The sequence below is a fragment of the Ranitomeya imitator genome, chromosome 1 (assembly GCF_032444005.1).
Source record: "Ranitomeya imitator isolate aRanImi1 chromosome 1, aRanImi1.pri, whole genome shotgun sequence".
NCBI classification, from domain to species: Eukaryota; Metazoa; Chordata; class Amphibia; order Anura; family Dendrobatidae; genus Ranitomeya; species Ranitomeya imitator.
In genome coordinates this window covers 183,852,931-183,874,769 of record NC_091282.1, presented here as the reverse complement: position 1 = coordinate 183,874,769, position 21,839 = coordinate 183,852,931, and the positions used below count along the sequence as shown (strand labels likewise).

At 42.3% G+C, this 21,839-nt stretch overlaps 1 protein-coding gene across 1 annotated transcript in view; it reads right to left on the bottom strand.

Annotated features, from left to right (window-relative positions):
• CAMK4 (calcium/calmodulin dependent protein kinase IV) overlaps window positions 1-21,282 on the bottom strand; it is a 317,938-nt gene extending 296,656 nt beyond the window's left edge. The window contains exon 1 of the mRNA XM_069752704.1: window positions 20,888-21,282. Coding sequence (XP_069608805.1) covers window positions 20,888-21,054 — 167 coding nt within the window. The 5' untranslated portion in view covers window positions 21,055-21,282. The remainder of the gene's footprint in view (window positions 1-20,887) is intronic.
• Window positions 21,283-21,839: the final 557 nt, after the last annotated feature.

The window sequence follows — 21,839 nt, the reverse complement described above, 5'->3', positions numbered from 1 at the left end:
TGACACCTGGCGACAGAAGCAGGTGCCGCAGGAGAAGGACCTGGTGGAGATGTGACTGTTACATGCAGATTTTCCCCTGGATTTTCTTGCAAGGGGTGAATTATGTGCTGGATGAACACAAAGAATTGATTTTATAATTCATATTGCAGGGACTGAGGGTTGAGAACGGCATTTTGGAATTTGGTTGCTTTGGTACCGAGGTGGCTTGTACAATCTCTGTCTTCACAAAAGATCAATATCAGCTGTATTATATCTGGATGTCTTTGGCCAGATCCATTGTCTTGGTTCTGGAACCAACTGATCCAGGACAGACTGAGAACCTACAAAGTGTAAATAACGTTGGTATACTTGGACACTTACAGCGTTAGGGCTCATACTCACTTGCGAGCAAAACGGACGAGTGCAATCCGATAAAAAATCGGATTGCACTCGGACCAATGTTAGCAATAGGTAACATTCATTTGCGATTTTTTTCTCAGCCGAAATCCAACTGAGAAAAAAATCGTAGCATGCTGCGATTTGCTGCGATTCTCGGACGAGACTCGCCAATGTAAGTCAATGGGTGCGCAAAAAAAATCGCACAGCAACAGTAAAATTACACTGACAGGTTAGAATAGAATAGATATATACACATAGAATAGGTATATACGGTATATATATATATATATATATATATATATATGTCAGTGAGACACATATATACATATTTATATTTAATACAGAGCTAGATAGCAGAAAAGCCAGTAATTCAATTGCCAGCTTTTGCTATCTCCTTATCAAACCTGACAGGATATGAGACATGGTTTACATACAGTAAACCATTTCATATCCCTTATTTTTTTACATATTATTCACTAATAATGTTACAAGTGTCTGTGTGTAAAATGTGGGAGCAGTAGCTGTTAATGGGTTAATTAACGGAAAAAAACTGGCGTGGGCTCCCATGCAAATGTCTCCGCCAGAGTGGGAAAGCCAGTTACTGAGGGCAGATATTAATAGCCTTGAGAGGGACCATGGTTATTGCCCCCCCCCCCCCCCCGCTAAAAACATCTGCCCCCAGCCACCCCAGAAAAGGCACATCTGAAAGATGCGCCTATTCTGCCACTTAGCCTCTCTCTTCCCATTCCCGAGTAGTGGTGGGATATGGGGTAATAAAGGGTTAATGTCACCTTGCTAATGTAAGGTGACATTAAGCCTGGTTAATAATGGAGAGGTGTCAATAAGACACCTATCCATTATTAATCCAATATTAATAAAGGGTTAAAAAACACACACACATTAGGAAAAAAATATTTTAATAAAATAAAGACACAGGATGTTGTAATAGTTTATTATACGCTCAATCCAAATGATGACCCATATCTTCTGTAAAAAAGTTAAAAAAAAACAAACAACAATATCCCATACCTCTCCGCCAGTACAGTCATGTCCCACGCTGTAAATCCATCTGAAGGGGTTAAATAATTTTACAACCAGGAGCCTGCTAATGCAGCTGTGCTCCTGGCTGTAAAAACTGGGGATGAATGGAAAGCTACCTAGACTTGCGGTGCTATCCCATATCTATCGATCTATCTATCTATCTATCTATCTATCTATCTATCTATCTATCTATCTATCATATATATATATATAAACATATATATATGTGTATATATATGTGTGTTTTGAACAATATTTCAGTATAAAACGATATGTAAATGTCAGAGAACTGCTGTAAGTAAAAGCTCATGTTAAAATCGAATTGCACACGGATTGCATACGGATGTAATATGGATGTCATACGGATGTTGCGATAAAAAAATCGCATTGACATCGCATGACAATCGCATGTCTTACCTCCGTTTTTTCGGTCCAGAAATTGGATAGTTTTTTTTCTCACATATGGGCATGAGCCCTTATGATTTCTCTACAATACAACAGGTCGATCGATACATATGCCTGAAAATACTCACCAAATATACAACGTGTAAACCTAACAGTCAATATTTTTAAATTTGTCTCCTCGCATTTCAGCAACCATAATGTTTTTTTTTTTTTTTACTTATGTGGCTAGATGAGGCCTGTTTTTTCATGAGGGAATTTCTATAATTTTAGAGCTGTTTCGGTGTGCATTAAAATTACTATGTATTTAAACTTTTTTTTTTTTAAAGTAAATCTGGGGAAAAAAACATTTTGCTTTTTTTAAATTTTTTATGTTGTTCAGTTTTCACACTAAACAACCTATTTAACTAATTCTACAGAGTGTTACTGTCATTACAAAAGTAACATTATTTTGTTTTATGCAATGAATGTGTTATAAAATACATTTTTGTACTAAACTAGATGGTGGCCCGATTCTAACGCATCGGGTATTCTAGAATATGCATGTCCACGTAATATATTGCACAGCCCACATAGTATATTGCCCAGTCACAAAGTATATTGCCCAGCCACGTAGTATATTGCCCAGTCATGTAGTATATTGCCCAGCTACGTAGTATATTTCCTAGTCATGTAGTATATTGCCCAGCCACGTAGTATATTGCCCAGCTACGTAGTATACAGTTAGGGCCAGAAATATTTGGACAGTGACACAATTTTCGCGAGTTGGGCTCTGCATGCCACCACATTGGATTTGAAATGAAACCTCTACAACAGAATTCAAGTGCAGATTGTAACGTTTAATTTGAAGGGTTGAGCAAAAATATCTGATAGAAAATGTAGGAATTGTACACATTTCTTTACAAACACTCCACATTTTAGGAGGTCAAAAGTAATTGGACAAATAAACATAACCCAAACAAAATATTTTTATTTTCAATATTTTGTTGCAAATCCTTTGGAGGCAATCACTGCCTTAAGTCTGGAACCCATGGACATCACCAAACGCTGGGTTTCCTCCTTCTTAATGCTTTGCCAGGCCTTTACAGCCGCAGCCTTCAGGTCTTGCTTGTTTGTGGGTCTTTCCGTCTTAAGTCTGGATTTGAGCAAGTGAAATGCATGCTCAATTGGGTTTAGATCTGGAGATTGACTTGGCCATTGCAGAATGTGCCACTTTTTGGCACTCATGAACTCCTGGGTAGCTTTGGCTGTATGCTTGGGGTCATTGTCCATCTGTACTATGAAGCGCCGTCCAATCAACTTTGCAGCATTTGGCTGAATCTGGGCTGAAAATATATCCCGGTACACTTCAGAATTCATCCGGCTACTCTTGTCTGCTCTTATGTCATCAATAAACACAAGTGACCCAGTGCCTTTGAAAGCCAAGCATGCCCATGCCATCACGTTGCCTCCACCATGTTTTACAGAGGATGTGGTGTGCCTTGGATCATGTGCCGTTCCCTTTCTTCTCCAAACTTTTTTCTTCCCATCATTCTGGTACAGGTTGATCTTTGTCTCATCTGTCCATAGAATACTTTTCCAGAACTGAGCTGGCTTCTTGAGGTGTTTTTCTGCAAATTTAACTCTGGCCTGTCTATTTTTGGTATTGATGAATGGTTTGCATCTAGATGTGAACCCTTTGTATTTACTGTCATGGAGTCTTCTCTTTACTGTTGACTTAGAGACAGATACACCTACTTCACTGAGAGTGTTCTGGACTTCAGTTGATGTTGTGAACGGGTTCTTCTTCACCAAATTAAGTATGCGGCGATCATCCACCACTGTTGTCATCCGTGGACGCCCAGGCCTTTTTGAGTTCCCAAGCTCACCAGTCAATTCCTTTTTTCTCAGAATGTACCCAACTGTTGATTTTGCTACTCCAAGCATGTCTGCTATCTCTCTGATGGATTTTTTCTTTTTTTTCAGCCTCAGGATGTTCTGCTTCACCTCAATTGAGAGTTCCTTTGACCGCATGTTGTCTGCTCACAGCAACAGCTTCCAAATGCAAAACCACACACCTGGAATCCACCCCTGACCTTTTAACTACTTCATTGATTACAGGTTAACGAGGGAGACGCCTTCAGAGTTAATTGCAGCCCTTAGAGTCCATTGTCCAATTACTTTTGGTCCCTTGAAAAAGAGGACGCTATGCATTACAGAGCTATGATTCCTAAACCCTTTCTCCGATTTGGATGTGGAAACTATCATATTGCAGCTGGGAGTGTGCACTTTCAGCCCATATTATATATATAATTGTATTTCTGAACATGTTTTTTAAACAGCTAAAATAACAAAACTTGTGTCACTGTCCAAATATTTCTGGCCCTAACTGTATTTCCTAGTCATGTAGTATATTGCCCAGCCACGTAGTATATTGCCCAGTCATGTAGTATATTGCCCAGCTACGTAGTATATTGCCCAGTCACGTAGTGTATTGCCCAGCGACGTAGTATAATGCACAGCGATGTAGTATATTGCCCAGTCACGTAGTATATTGCCCAGTCATGTAGTATATTGCCCAGCTACGTAGTATATTGCCCAGTCACGTAGTATATTGCCCAGCGACGTAGTATATTGCACAGCGATGTAGTATATTGCCCAGTCACGTAGTATATTGCCCAGTCACGTAGTATATTGCCCAGTCACGAAGTATATTGCGCAGCGACGTAGTATACAGCACAGAGCCACATAGTATACAGCACAGAGCCACATAGTATATTGCCCAGCCACGTAGTATATAGCACAGCCACCTAGTATATAGCACAGACCACGCAGTATATAACAGTGACCACCTAATATATAGCACAGCCCACATAGTATATAACACTGCCAGCACAGAGCCACGCGGTATGTAACACAGCCCACATAGTATTTAGCAGTGTGGGCACCATATCCCTGTTAAAAAAATAATTAAAATAAAAAATAGTTACATACTCATCTCCTGGGATCCAGCGGAGCTCTGGCGATAGGCGCGCGGCTGCTGCCATCTTCCGTTCCCAGGATGCATTGCAAAATTACCCAGATGACTTAGCGGTCTCGCGAGACCGCTAAGTCTTCTGGGTAATTTCGCAATGCATCGCTGGGAACGGAAGATGGCGGCAGGCGCGAGCGGCTCAGTGGACAACGGAAGGTGAGTATAACAGGTTTTTTGTTTTTTTATTATTTTTAACATTAAATTTTTTTACTATTGATGCCGCATAGGCTGTTTTGCCGTGACCAATCAGTGACTTGGATTTCCAGGACAGACAGAGGCCGCGACCAATGAATATCCGTGGCAGACAGACAGACAGACGGAAGTGACCCTTAGACAATTATATAGTAGATGTATGCACTAAATATCCTGGAGTTTTTTAGGGGAACATTGTTACTTTCCTTTTTTTAATTTATTTTTTTTAATCCATTTTTTTCTGATAGTTTAGAATCATTTAGATTGTTTACATATGTCCCCAAGAGATCAAAAATATATCTATGATATTTTTTCCTTTAATTATGTAGCTTTAATTTTATGCATTTATGTAGATTTTCACTGTAGCTGGGTCATCCATAGGTAAATCAGGCCTCTGCCATAACACATTTTACTGACAGACATGATCTGGGTCTGCTAAGACTGAGCATCTCTTCTATTCAATTCAGGCACCAAGCGATTATGCAATCACCGGAACTAATAGAAAATTTGGCACTGGCGATACTTACAGGGAGGGCACAGACAGCAGAAGGCCTCTGTTCAATAATACATGGGCCCACTGCAGTCCAATAGCTCATCATAATGACCAATTCCACCTGCTTTGGAGGTAGGTGGGCTCCCTTACCTCTTGATAAATATATGTTCTTTGAGGTCCCAGGAACTAGACCTCATTCTAATGAAAAGGGAAGCCTAGTGCCTAGAACTGATCTGAAGTACTCAGGAGTGGCCACTCAACAGTGTCCGAATTGTTGGTGTTTGCTCCATAAATAGTGTTGATTTCGGGTGTCGGACCCCACTGATCTGATATTGGCAACCTACTGTTAAGATAGGTCACATATCATTCCAGTGCACAATCACTTTAACATGAGTGCCTTTTTTCTTGTTTCTGAGCAGATTTGAACATGATTTAATTCTCGAGAAAGTAAAAAGATCAGGCAGGCAAAAAGTAATCTGTCCTGCAATTTTTATTCCCAACATCAAACACAAGGAGACTTTGTGGCAACCCTCATAGACTTAAGATTGTAAGCAGATCTTGTCTAAATCATTGCATGGAAATCCGATGACACTTGTAATAATTGGTAAATATGGTCTTCAGATGTTCTTACGTAACACGGGCTTCATTTATCGATAACTGGAATCAAACAGAAACCTGAGTGTATATACCGTACACCGTACACAATGCTGTACATACTGTGCAATCCTTAGTCTTATCACCCAAGTAGCAAACAGCCCTGTGTATCCACCCAAGTCCTGCGCAAGTAATCCTCCAAAACACACAAGATTACACAACATGCTCAAATAGCGTATCCACAACATTGTAATGACCGAGTCATGTCGCTTGCTCAGACAATAAGCAATAATAGAAATTTATGTTAATACACTTATGATGAATGCAGATATAATCTGTGTGTGGTTACTATTAGTCCAAAGTATTTACTCACTCTTTCACTCTGTTTACTGAACTGTCATCCATCTAAAGTGACCTCTACCGCATTCCTCTACAACTGGTTGTACTCACTTCAGTCATCGTCAGATCAATGGAAACAAGTTTAGTAGTATATTATGTCTTCATGTTATATATTCAATCACACTACAAATGACAGGGCACTGGAAAGCGTTTATTTAGTACAATATATGTTTTGCTTATTGTTGATTATAGCGACAAACTATGTAAAAAATCTGAGCAATTTAGTGATATTCTTAATTTTATTCATCAAAAGCTCGACATTCACACTTTCTTGTGGATTTTCATGTGGTTGCTTTGGTCTAGAAGTTGTCATGTAACTAACATTTTTGTGACTGTCTATTCACTCCAAACATTGGGCATACAGTTGTGACAAACATTGGGCATATAGTTGAGACAAACATTGGGCATATAGTTGAGACAAACATTGGGCATATAGTTGAGACCGACATTGGGCATATTGAGACCGACATTGGGCATATAGTTGAGACCGACATTGGGCATACAGTTGAGATTAGGAAAAACGCCTGCAACTTCATGAAACCAAGTTGAATAAGCTTGCCAATGACTTTCATTGTGAGAACACATAACTTAACATATCCTTTTTTTAAGTGTCCAATATATACCTCTTAGGCCTCTTTCACACTTCGGTCTTTCTTTTTCTGTCACAATGCGTCGTTTTGTGAAAAAAACGGATCTAGCAAATGTTTCTGCTGGATCCGTTTTTTTCTCATAGACTTGTATTAGCGACGGATTGTGATGGATGGCCTTCCATTTCAGCCGTCGTGCACTGGATCCGTTGTAAAATTGCTGTCCATTGGGCGGAGACAACGCACAGAGGAACGTTTTTTCTGTATGTTGGAAAATCGCTCAGCGACGAATCCTGTGCTGTCCATCGTTGGCTATAATGGAAGCCTATGGATGCAGGATCCGTTGCTGACTGTCAAAAGCAGGAATCCAGCGATGGGACCCGTCTTTTGAAACTGAGCATGCGCGGAAGAATTTTAGGGAAATTCTCTCTCGCTCTCTCTTTTTACTGGGAAATTCTCTCTCACTCTCTCTTTTTTCTATTGATGCTGACTATGCAGCATCAATAGTAAAAAGATATAATGTTAAAAATAATTAAAAAAATAAAAAATGACCTGTGATGACGTAGCGGTCTTGCGAGACCGCTACATCATCGGGTCATTTCGCAATGCATTACTGGGAACGGGAGCTGCCGGCAGCATCGCGAGCATCGAGAAGGGGGGGGGGACGCCAAAAGGTAAGAATATCATGATTTCATGATTTTTATTTTTTTTTAGTTATTTTTAACCTGGGTTATGTTGTGTATGCATTTTTGCAGCGGAAAAACGCGGCGAAGATGCATACACAACGTGTGCACATAGCCTCGACGGATCTGTCACGAAAAAGGAACCCAGTGCATCCGTTTTTTAAAATCTGCACAAGATCCATCTTTTCAACATTTTGACGGAGGATTGTGACTGACTGTAAAAAACAGAAGTGTGAAAGAGGCCTTAAAGAGGCCTTAATCACTAAACTGAGGTGTACACAATCCAGCTCCTCGCCATGCAGTCTGTCTTTCCAAATATTTGTAAAGGAATGGCTCTTTCTAAAATACTCACTGAATTTCAAGCGTGGTCCTGTAATAGGATAGGTGCCATTATGGCAAGTCAAGTTTGTATGTAAAATTTCTTCCCTCCTAAATGTGAACTGTGTGATATTATTAAAAAGTGGAAGTGTTTAGGAAAAACAGCAAAACAGCCATAAAGTGGCAGAACAGAGGAAATTACAAATAGGGGCCTGAGTGCTGAGTCGCATAGTTCATAAAATCGCCATCACGTTGCTGACTGAATAAATGCAGAACGCCAAGCCTCCAATGGCTTTGACATCCCCAAGAAAACCGTGTACCAGAAGCTTCATGACATGGGGTTTCTTTACTCGGCAGCTTCATGCAAGCCTTACATAACCACGCACAATGTCAAGTGTCAGATGGAGTGGTGTAAGGCACTGCGACACTGGAGCAGTGGAAACATGTTTTATGAAATGACTAATCACTAGTGTTGAGCATTCCGATACCGCAAGTATCGGGTATCGGCCGATACTTGCGGTATCGGAATTCCGATACCGAGATCCGATATTTTTGTGGTATCGGGTATCGGTATCGGAGGTGTAAAATAAAGAATTAAAATAAAAAATATTGTTATATTCACCTCTCCGGCGGCCCCTGGAACATCACCGCGAGTCACCGGCGTCCGGCAGGCTTCTTTGTTCAAAATGAGCGCCTTTAGGACCTGCGGAATGACGTCGCGGCTTCTGATTGGTCGCGTGCCGCCCATGTGACCGCCACGCGACCAATCAGAAGCCGCGACGTCATTCCTCAGATAAATTCCTAGAATGAGCGCCTTTAGGACCTGTGGAATGACGTCGCGGCTTCTGATTGGTCGCGTGGCGGTCACATGGGCGGCACGCGACCAATCAGAAGCCGCGACGTCATTCCGCAGGTCCTAAAGGCGCTCATTTTGAACAAAGAAGCCTGCCGGACGCCGGTTCCTCGTGGTGATGTTCCAGGGGCCGCCGGAGAGGTGAATATAACAATATTTTTTATTTTAATTCTTTATTTTACACCTCACTATGGATCCCAAGGGCCTGAAGGAGAGTTTCCTCTCCTTCAGACCCTGGGATCCATCAGGATACCTTCCGATACTTGGTGTCCCATTGACTTGTATTGGTATCGGATATCGGTATCGGCGATATCCGATACTTTTCGGGTATCGGCCGATACTATCCGATACCGATACTTTCAAGTATCGGACGGTATCGCTCAACACTACTAATCACACTTCTCTATCTGGCCGGCTGGTGGATGATTCTGGGATTGGCAACTGCCCGGAGAACGATACCTGCCTGACTGCAATGTGCCAACTGTAGTTTTGTGAAGAGAGGGATGTTATATTGATGGTATTGGCCTATGTTCCTTAATTCCAGTGAAGGGAACTCTCAATGCTTCAGTATACTAAGACATTTTGGAAAATTGTATTTCTAACTTTGTGAGAACAGTTTGGGGAAAGTCATTTTCTGCTCCACCATAACTATGCCCCGATGCATAAGACAAGGTTCCTAAAGGCATGGTTTGGTGATTGTGTTGTGACAGAACGTGATGGGGAACCTAACCCCATTGAACAATTTTGTGATGAACTAGAACGAATTGCGAGTCAGTCCCACATCAGTGTCGGACCTCACAAATGCTCTTCTACATGAATGGGCGTCAATTTCTACACACATACTCCAAAATCTTGAAGACAGTCTTCCCAGAATCTGTTAAGGAGGGAACAACTCCATATTACTGTCTATAGATTTAGAATGGGGGGTCATAAAGCTCCTGTAGGTGTAATATGGAGATGCCAAATACTTTTGTCCCTAGTGTATGTCGCAGCTAGCCTTTAGGCACAGACCGTACGTATATCTCATGTGAACAGAGCTTTACTCAAGGTATCATTTGTCTGCAACCTGAGCAGAACCAGACATTGTCATGCATCATTCAAACCCCATAAAAATAATGGAAAGCGTCACACAACCTCATCCACAAATATTACAGGGGCAGATTTATAAAACCGGTCTAAAAGAATAGCTTTCCGTGCTGCCCACAGCAACCAATCACAGCACAACTTTCATTTTACCACAGCAGTCTAAGAAGTGAAAGTTGAAGCTCTGGTTGCTATGGGCAACAATAGCTATTCTTTTAGACAGTTTTAAACATGAGGCCCAATTAACAGATTGGAGAAAAAGAAAAATGCACAACTTCATCGACAAAAAAGTTACATCGTACAACATTCTTTTTTTCTTTTTTTGCCAAGGATATGAACTGACCAAAAACACAGTTGGGTTCCTGGCCCTTGCTTCATATTTCATGTACAGTAATTACACCCCAAGGAAGTATGATAAAAAAAGGAACAACAAAGTTAATTATTTTGCAAATATTCTGCTTTTATTTTCCACTGCATGTTAATTTATGTAATTTATTCCCTAAACACTTTCATTTGCGTAACTTCAAAGCAGAAAAAGAAATTTGATTAAAAAGAAATAAGACATTAATTAATCCGATAAATACAGAGCGCTGCTAAAGTAATACAGTAATGTAATTTATTGGACCAAGTCACTTGGACAGAAGCAAAAGATCAATTACTATCAGCCTTGTTTCTAAGAACACCAATAGAAACTTACCAGTAAATTTCAAATGTAATTTGTGTGCCTAGAAGAACTGGAAAGAGAACATGAGGCTTCATTCAGATGTATGTGATTTTCACTTAGGCTACTTTCACACTTGCGTCATGCACTGCACGTCGCAATGCGTCATTTAGGAGAAAAAACGCATCCAAAAAAATTGCTTGCAGGATGCGTTTTTTTCTCCATTGACTAACATTAGCGTCGCATTGTGACGCTTTGCCACACGTCGCAACCATCGTGCGACGGTTGCGCCGTGTTGTGTTGAACAATGGCGCTGCGTTGTGTCCGCCATTTCCGACCGCGCATGCGCAGCCGGAACTCCGCCCCCACAACTCACAATGGGGCAGCGGATGCGCTGGAAAAATGCATCCGCTGCCCCCGTTGTGCGGCGCTTGCACAGTATGCGTCGGTACGTCGGGCCGACGCAGCGTGACGGCCATGTACCGACGCTAATGTGAAAGTAGCCTTAGGCAGAAAAGTATCATCAGTGTTTTGAATTTGAGTATTTGTTTTCTCAGTGTTAGGTTTTAGTGTCAATGTTTTATCAGTGTTTTTCATATATAGAAAAATAAATAAAATAATCTTAATCATGGACAGCAAACAGATGCCGTGCTGTCCATGATTTTCACAGACCCATAGATTTGTATCGACACTTTTCATCTGTAATGTTGCTAAAAAAAAAGACGTCTCCATGATTTTTTATGGACACACAGTCCACAAAAAACATGGAAATGTCAACAGTCCCATTGTCACAGGTGTGTCTCATCCTGATGTGAGTCCTGGAGGATCTGGGACCAGAAGGGTATAAAGTTTATTAGATCGCAGGTCCTCTTTAGGATATGTTTGTCATTTGCCTTGAATTGGAGTGGATTTACTTTCATTCTGTGCCATTTTTCTGGAAGGGAATTTGGAGCTTGAGCACCCAGCTACAGCACCTTGTGACCGTTCCCAACCACTATAAAATACAACTGCTAGCTTCATTCCTTGCCGGTTATAGTTCATCTATACTGACCTCTTTAAAGGAGTCTGTTGCAGCAGTAAAGTTTCCTGTTGTGGAAGTTGAGGAGTGTCATTTGTTGGGTCTTTTCCCATTGGCTGTCGTACCTTCATTGTGTTGTCTTATTGCAGTAGTGTCTTGCTGGCCTACGCACTAGACAGGGTAAGTTCAGGGTCAGCGAGGCCTTAAGCACGATTGCGCACGGGGGGAAGGACCTGTCTAGGGATGATAGGGAGTGCAGGGATCAGACTCAGGTTTATGTTAAGAGGTGACCCCTCTCCCTTCTTCCTATCGCCAGGGATTCCTTGTACATCTTCCCAGGTGTTGCGCCACACGCTGGGCGTCCTCTCAGCCTCAACGTGACACCCATAGACTATAGTGGGTGCATGTTCTATTCATGTAAACCATGCATAAAACACAGACATGAGCCATAAATGTCTGAATGAGTCCTTAGAAAGTGACCTGTATATAATGTATCACACTGTATGATACATACTCATGATGTCAAACATTTTATAAATATGGTTATACAATATTTATTGCAACATAATTATTTTTGTTTCACTAAGGATTTTTTTCTACAAACTGAAGGACCCCTGAAAAGGTCAAAGTTTATGTTACGCTGGTATAACCCATAAATGCCCTCTATTACATGGTATGGTCATTTAATAGACACCATGTTGATAGTTTGGGGAGATAACCAAACAATTTTTCCAGCCTTGTTAGAGTATCTCAGTGACAACAAGATGAATCTGAAATTTACTGGAGTAGTCCACGAAGATACAGCCAAATTTTTGATATACAGTTAAAGGGAGCATTTCCATCTCCAATATCCTTTCCCAATATGTAGTAGGTGTAATAAGAATAATATTAGCAAATACCTCCAATTAGAAATGTAGCAAAGTTTTCCTGATTCGCTATGTCTCTTTCCTCATGTGCAGGCATTGTAGGACCTTAGGTATCCATGGTTGTGACCACTGAGATAATGACAGCTAGTTACTAGTGGTTATAACCATGGAGACCTAAGGTCCTGCAAAGCACTGCACATGAGGAAAGAGACATAGCGAATCAGAAAAACTATGCTACATTTCTAATTGGAGGTATTTGCTAATATTATTCTTATTACACCTACTACATATTGGGATAGGATCCTGGCGATAAGAAAACCCCTTTAAATAAATATACAATAGAGATACCAGCAGGTTAGATATTTACCAGTTTTAAATCTGAATACACTATTGGAAGACAACTTAAAAAATGGCATGTGTTCTGAAGCTAAAAGGGACAAAACAATTGGCAGTGTTCTATCACCCAATGTACAAAAAAAAAAAAAAACGTCCAAAAATATGAGGATGGAACCGCTGTAATGTGTGTACATATGCAAAAAATAATGTTGAATTACAGATCTTAGGGAAAATAAATATGAGATCATTTCTTTTATGAATTGAAAATCCCATAAATCTTGTGTGTTATAGAGTGATCGCTTTGTAATCTAAATATGCCAGATGCATGAAGAGAAAACTAATCTAATAGCATTGCAGGAGACTTATATGATATCTTAAAATAGCACTCCCTTGATTTCTTTTCCAAATCTGTGTGAATGTGCATGTAGTGTACTGTGGGTGTATTCATTTACTCACCTATCGCCGTCTTCTCCAGGATCCAGGGCCATTCTGCTCCTCATCTGAGTGACGTCACTGCTCTTCAGACTCTTGGGGTCACGTTGCACTCTGTGGCTTTTACAATATAAGCCTTAGGCTACTTTCACACATCAGGTTTTCAGTGTCAGGCAAAATCCGGCTAAATTTCAAAAAAACGGATCAGGCGAATGTTGCCACCGGATCAGGTTTTTTACCCATAGACTTGTATTAGTGCCGGATTGCACCGGATGACATTGCGTTTCGTCCAGTTTTCGCTGGATCCGGCAAATCTGGTTTCTTGAAAAAACGTCCACTGCAACGTTTTTTTTCTCCGGCGAAAAAGCCTGAAGCACCGGATCTGGCGCTTCCGGCTGTTTGCTAGAATGGAAGCCTATGGGAGCCGGAAGGTGCCGGATCTGGAAAAAGGCGGATCCGGCGGCCTGATCTGGTTTTTTAAACTGAGCATGCTCCAAATTTTAGTTTTTAATAGGCTGGCCGGATCCGTCAAAAAAACAGATCTGTCGCATCAGTTTTTCACAATCTGCGCCGGATCCAGTTTTTCCAACATTCCCCCGGATTTAGCCTGAGACTGAAAACCTCATGTGTGAAAGTAGCCTAAGGAGTGTCAGAACGAGGCTCCATCAGCTTACATTGTAAAAGAAACTTCTGATGCGTTTATAGAGCGTAGAGTGGATAGTCTGAAGAACGGGGATGTCACTGAGAAGAGGAGCAGAATATTAACACATATGCTACACTACATACACATCTACACAGATTTAAAAAAAATAAAAAAAGAATCTTTGTGGGAGGGATTCTTTAAATCAGAGGTCCCCAACTCCAGTCCTCAAGGCCCACCAACAGGTCATGTTTTCAGGATTTCCTTTGCATTGCACAGGTGATGCAATTATTACCTGGGCAAGACTAAGGAAATCCTGAAAACATGACCTGTTGGTGGGCCTTGAGGACTGGAGTTGGGGACCTCTGCTTTAAATAATAAAAAAAAATATATAACCTAGATATTCATATGCATAGTAGAAATCTAGATTGTTACTGTTTTTTACCGTATTGAACATATAGATAAACCTTATAGAAGAAGCAATATGCATGCAAAAAATTGCAACTTAGAGAATAGATGTTTGCTGAATATACTATAGCAGAATGTTACAAGATGTTACAATTGTGACATTTTTAGAGTTAATGGCACAGGTGATATGTGATGTGTGAGATCACAGGTGCGTGTAACCTGGCTTCTAGTCTCCCACACATGGGGTGGATCTATTATTTTTGTTTCTGTCTCCACATAGAATACTGGCTCAGAAAAGTGTTATCATTCGGATTTCAGATAATAAGGACCATTATACCATGTTTTTAAAATTACACTGAGAAAAGAAGAATGTATTTCAACTGATGGGCTGAAACAGCGTTCCATTTAAAGCGGCAAATATCACAGGCTTCTGACCAAGAAATACATGTTAAATCCTCTAAACATGTACCTCTCTCTGTTGGCTCAGGAACAGTATAAACAGACTGTGTACAAAACCTAAACAGTTAATATATACAGTGGGAAAAAGATCATTATAGGGAATCTGTCAGTAGGATCTACCCTGTAAAGCCGTCTATATGGGCATGCAGGTCGCAGGAAGCTGAATAAAATGATGCCTTGATCTCTGAGATCTGATATCTTGTTCCAGAGAAATCCACATTTTTGTTAATATGTAAATGAGCTGTTCCAGGCTATGGGCCGGACATAGATCTCCCTGAGAATCTGTCTCCAGAGCTTATTTTAAATCAAAGGAGACGTTGCCAGTGTGAGTCTGTTGATCAGGAGAGCAGACTGTCAGTCATTACATGTCTCACGCTGGTAACACCACTCCTTTCATTTCAAATAAGTTCTTGAAGGCAGATTTCTTAGGAGATCTGTGTCCAGCCCATAGATCTTAACAGGTATACATAGTAAGAAAAGTGTAGCTTTCTCTGGAATAAGAAATTAGAACACAGATATCAAGGTGTCATTTTATTCAGCTTACTATGACCTTCATGGCTTAGGAGGGTTGATCTTACTGACAGATTTTCTTTAAGAGTGTAAATGAAAATTAATGCTACTGCAAATTTGGAGGGGGAAAGGATTTTCAGAGTGCTTAAAAAGGACAAGATACACATGGTGCCTACAGCAAAATACAACAGAAACTGCAACCAAATTTTAAAAGGAAAGACTTAAAATAAAGCCCCCACAAATAACGTGAAAAAGGCATAAATGGTCACAAAGAGGGTGCAGGACTTGAAGATTGCATGCAAGGTTGGGAAAGGAAGAAGAGTATTTCCTCCTGCTAATTAAAAAATGCGAAATTGCCATGGGAAAGGTAGTGGAACAAAGTCAGAGATTATTTTTTTGCTGCAAAACCCACCACAAAGGAATTGTGTTTGGCCATAACAATGGAAGAGATGATGTCTGCCCTGATGTGCCATAGTGGAAGAGGTTGGTTCGGTGTGAAGATAACCTGGGAAGCCTGACTTGTAGCCATAAAATTATGAAGCATACCTTCAAGTAACTACATAACCCAAGCAACTTCAGGAGAGAGGCGGCATGGAATGGAGAGCAATAATCAGAGGGTTGATATTTGGTGGCATGGACAAAGTGGCTTATAATTCAGATTTCCATACCCCTGAGGTGTTTCTTGGAAGTCAGTGTCCCCTGAGAAATTATCATAGAAAGCCTAGGATTGGGAGGTCATGTTTTTCAGTTTTAATTTATGCTTGAATGCAAAACTCAAAGGGTACAAGTCTAACCTTGGCTAAATCTTCCCTGGCCACCCATAGTGGGAGTTTTATGTTAAACTGTGTTTTGTGTATGAAAGTAAATAATTGTACCCACAGGGTTCACACTGTTCCTAATAGCAGCTGGTCAAAGTGGAAAAAGCTTATAGGGCCCATAATTAATGTGACCCGGCAGTCCCACTAGCACTTTATAGAAATAACAGGGCCCAACAATGGCCGCCACCTAAAGCTACCAGCAGAGTGAATAATGCATTTTATGCGAAATGGTTGAGTGTCTCACACTGACTAATGTCAGCCCAGAGGCAGCCTCAAGCCACCCTGGTTGAGCGTTGTAGATTGTTCCGGTAATTGGCATGATGTTTTTTTACATTTGCTGATATGATTTTCTATCACTGTTTGTTGTCAGACTATTGCACAAAGCATCTGCGGCCTCTAATAAGACAAAGAGTAGAGTTGGGAGAGAGTGCCTGCTTTCTTTCAATTACTCTCATAGTCTTTTCCTGTTCCTTCTGACAAACTACCTTAATTCTGAAAAGTCTTTTTCGTGGTTTGAATCAATAAACAGTTTTTATTGTGTCATATTATAGATTTAATAATGTTTTCATATATTGTAGCTGAACATTGAATCAATACATGTAATTACTCCATGATTCCCCTTTACATACGGATACTACAAACCTAATTGTACTATTATTTCATCGGAGAAGAGAGAATAGCATGGTACAAGGATCTAACGTCTCAGTCACTGGACATCAGACAATAAGGGACACATGCCATATCATAGCATAGTATACGATTTTTTATGACAACCTACTTTAAAAAGAGTGTGTAGCTAGGAAGTCATTGCAATTTTGCACCCCCAAGCCCCATCTACTATATAATTGTCTAAGGGTCACTTCCGTCTTTCTGTCTGTCTGTCCTTCTGTCTGTCACGGATATTCATTGGTCGCAGCCTCTGTCATACTCACCTCCGGTCACCGCTCACATAGGGTTAATGCCAGCGGTAACGGACCGCGTTATGCCGCAGGTAACGCACTCTGTTACCGCCGCTATTAACCCTGTGTTTTTACTATTGATGCTGCCTATGCAGCGTTAATAGTAAAAGGATTTAATGTTAAAAATAATAAAAATAATAAAAAATCATCATATACTCACCCTCCGGCGCCTTTCCCACTCCTCGCGACGCTCCGGTGCTAAGGATGGTATGCGACAAGGACCTTCCATGACGTCATGGTCATGTGACCGCGACGTCATCACTGGTCCTGTGCGCCTACGCGAGAAGGACCTGCCATGACATCATTGTCATGTGACCACGACGTCATCACACCCTGGGACCGGAAGCTGGCGACAGAACTACGAGGGGCCCTCGGATCGGAAGGTGAGTATATGTTTATTTTTTAACCTGTGACATACGTGGCTGGGCAATATACTACGTGACTGGCCAATATACTACGTGGCTGGGTGTGACGTCTAAGTAAGATGAAAAGAGAGTGGACCCTCTGGGTCACGGTACTGACGCACCCAGGGGCGAGCGAACCCGGGATGCAAACCCCTATACAGGGATAGTTGGGAGCAAGTCCGAGGGGGACAAGTACCGCAACAGCCGGTGCCAAGAGGGCCGGCTCTTAGGAGAGACAGGAGAGGGAGGATGGGAGAAGACAAACAGAACAGTGGGTAATGGAAGCGGGAAAAACAAAGAACGGACTACAGGAGGCAGGGCTAGACAACGGAGGGAGACAAGAGGTAATACGAGAATTAGCCTGCGAGGGCAGACCAGTCAGGAACGGAAGAGAATCCGAACCAGACAAGACCAGAACAGTGTACGGACTGCACACAATAATGAGGCGCCTCCATTATGGAGGAGACGCCTGATATAGCCAGAGGAAGTACCTGATTGGAGGACCCAGGAGCAGAGAAGACGCAGAAGGGGTTAAGAGGAGGAAGGAGCGCGCGCCCGCGTCCTAAAGCGCATGTGTGGAGAAGGCACAGGACGGAGGAAGGAAGAAGCGCGGACACCACGCCGGAATCTCCGAGCAGCAGGAGGAGGAACCAGGGAACCGGCGCGATGCTGAGAGCGGCGAGTGGAGACGCAGTGAGAGGAGCCGGCAGGAGCAGCGGCCGCAGCGTCAGAGAAGGCTGGTATGACGCTGGGCAATATACTACGTGGCTCTGTGCTGTATACTACGTCGCTGTGCAATATATTACGTGGCTCTGTGCTGTATACTACATCACTGGGCAATATACTACGTAACTGGGCAATATACTATGTAACTGGGCAATATGCTCTGTGCTGTATACTACATCGCTGGGCAATATACTACCTGGCTGGGCAATATACTACGTGACTGGGCAATATACTACGTGGCTGGGCAATATACTACGTGACTGGGCAATATACTACGTGGCTGGGCAATATACTACGTGGCTGGGCTGTATACTACGTGACTGGGCAATATACTACGTGACTGGGCAATATACTACGTAACTGGGCAATATACTACGTGACTGGGCAATATACTACGTGACTGGGCAACATACTACGTGACTGGGCAATATACTACGTGGCCTGTGCAATATACTACGTGACTGGGCAATATACTACGTGGCTGGGCAATATACTACGTAGCTGGGCAATATACTATGTGGCCTGTGCAATATACTACGTGACTGGGCAATATACTACGTGGCCTGTGCAATATACTATGTGGCTGGGCAATATACTACGTGAATGGCCAACATACTACGTAACTGGGCAATATAATACGTGACTGGGCAATATACTACGTAACTGGGCAACATACTACGTGACTGGGCAATATACTACGTGGCTGGGCAATATACTACGTGACTGGGCAACATACTGCATGACTGGGCAATATACTACGTGACTGGGCAATATACTACGTGACTGGGCAACATACTACGTGACTGGGCAATATACTACGTGGCCTGTGCAATATACTACGTGACTGGGCAATATACTACGTAGCTGGACAATATACTACGTGGCCTGTGCAATATACTACGTGACTGGGCAATATACTACGTGACTGGGCAATATACTACGTGGGCTGTGCAATATACTACGTAGCTGGGCAATATACTACATGGCTGGGCAATATACTACGTAGCTGGGCAATATACTACGTGACTGGGCAATATACTACGTGGCCTGTGCAATATACTACGTGGCCTGTGCAATATACTACGTGACTGGGCAATATACTATGTGGGCTGTGCAATATACTACGTAGCTGGGCAATATACTACGTCGCTGTGCAATATACTACGTTGCTGGGCAATACACTACGTCGCTGGGCAATATACTACATGGCTGGGCAATATACTACGAGGACATGCATATTCTAGAATACCCGATGCGTTAGAATCGGACCACCATCTAGTTTAATATATGTGTACATATTGCACAGATTAGCCCTCCAGTTTAAGTCTAAGGCTAGGGTCACACTGGCATATATTCGCTCATCTGAGATAATTGGGCCAATTATTTTAATCCCATTCTCTGATCAGAGTGTGATCTGATTCTCTTGGATGAGGAGAAGATGGAGGAATTGTTCCATCTTCTCCAGTCTGTGAACCCATGGAAATCGAACTGCACTCAGATGTCATCCATGTGCACTCAGATGTTTCTGACTTGCATGGCCGAGTGCGATACAATAATCGGATCCAACTTGGGCATTGAGCGATTTTTTTCCCCGGATCGTCTCGGTCAAAGGAAACGATTGAACATGTGCATGGCCCCACAGAATAACACTAATCAGAGTGGGATCCAATGGAGCGCACTCGTCCAGAAAATACGGCCATGAGCACGAGCCCTTAGTGTGACTTTTTAAACATTTGTCTCAAGTTACTGTCACTATCAGTGGCATGCAGTATGAATGGCATCAAATCCCATAGAATTACTAACAGGATAAAAAACCATATTCTAATTTAGTATTCGCTATAGTAATTATTAAAAAAAAAAAGATATTTGCTTACAAAGACCAATTTCCCTGCTGCAGGTGACAAATTCGTTTATTGTGTTATTACTGTACATACTGATTCTATGTAGCTGTCAATAATCTATACATAAAAAGACGTAAAATCATCCTTATGAAAAAATGCTAATTTCCCATTAACATTTGCTATTTGCATCCAAGCCAAAGCACGACACAATCTCTCCAGTGTAATATTCCGTCCTAGTACCAGTATGGACATATTATTATTGATAATTATTATTACAATATTATTATTATTATTACAACCTTTTCACAAGCCAATGCACAGAACATGATCAGCTATGTCTTCCCTGTTCCAAGTGACCTCAAGAAGGTGGAGACAACATCTGATCTCCAACAGGGGGCACCAAGATTAATCCTATGCATCCACCTGCTGTGCAACAAGATACCATCCCAGCATAATGGCTAATATGTGTGAGCTGATGGAGGCAGCACTGCCCCCCATGCCTGCCCAGGGTAAGATCACACATGTGGAATAGGCTGCAGCTCCTGGGCAGAGCCTTGGCTGATGGGCTGAGAATGAGAATGCATGGTGTCCCCAAAGACTTCTGTAAGAATGGGATGGCATTGTTATCATCCATGCTGGTGAAGATCAGCACTGTGCCAGCCCCTGCCATCCACACGTCTCCCTGATCATGACAGTGACTGTGGGCTGCTGTGGGCAGGGGGAGATGGCAGGGCAGAGGACCACTCCTAGACATCATATGCTCCTCCACTTACCGTCCCAGCTCGGACTCCAGCTCATAGTAATGGGCCAAGGTGTCCTTGTTGGAGCCATCGATCCAGTAATCCGGTGCAGAGCTGCCAGACCTGGAGGAAGAGGAGGAGGTAGAGGAGGATGCTGAGGAAGACGACGAGGACGAGGAGGGGAGAGTGACTTTCAGCATCTCGGGGAGGTAGAGGAGGACAGGGCTGCCAGGAGGGGGAATGAGACACAGGCAGCACTCCGCTCTGCTCCTCAATCACTAGAGCACAGCTCCCAGCCAATGGGGCAGCAGCAGGAGGAGGGGGCAGGCTGTGTGTGCCCAGGACCCTGGCCCTCAGTGTGGCTGCTGCTGGAGAGGGCAGCCTTGGGCACTGTTCACATGGAAGTGGCTGCCAGCCCTGGAGATAACACGCTGGGGAGGTATTTATAGGCACTTGGAGTCTGTTTAGTGGATTTGCTGCCATCACTACCACTGTGTAAATCTATGAAAATGTCCTCCTCTTTATATTGTGAACGAAATATGAAAATAAATATATGTATTAAAATGTAATAACCATTCACCAGGGAGAAGGCTCAGAGACAGGAGAGCAGGACACCGACTATCCTTCCATCAAGCTGCCCTTCAAGGGGTTAACATGAATAATTGATAGACAGGGAGGGAAGGCAGGGAGTCTCTGCTCCCAGGACTACGCTCCCTATCATTACTATCCCTCTGGAAATCACAGACGGCTAATAATGCCTCAGCCGCCGTGCCCCTGGTTTCAGGTCTCCATGGGCGATGCTCTGTGTAATCTCGGATCTGCCTGTACTCATAAAATCATAAATGACGTGACCCATCGGTGTGATACCCAGCCATATACTCCGCCATATACTCCGCACCGCAGCATCTGGACGTGATGTGTAGCCAAATGCTGACTAGGATTGATGAGCAGGGCACCTCCTAATGTACCAGCTCCAATATTCTTC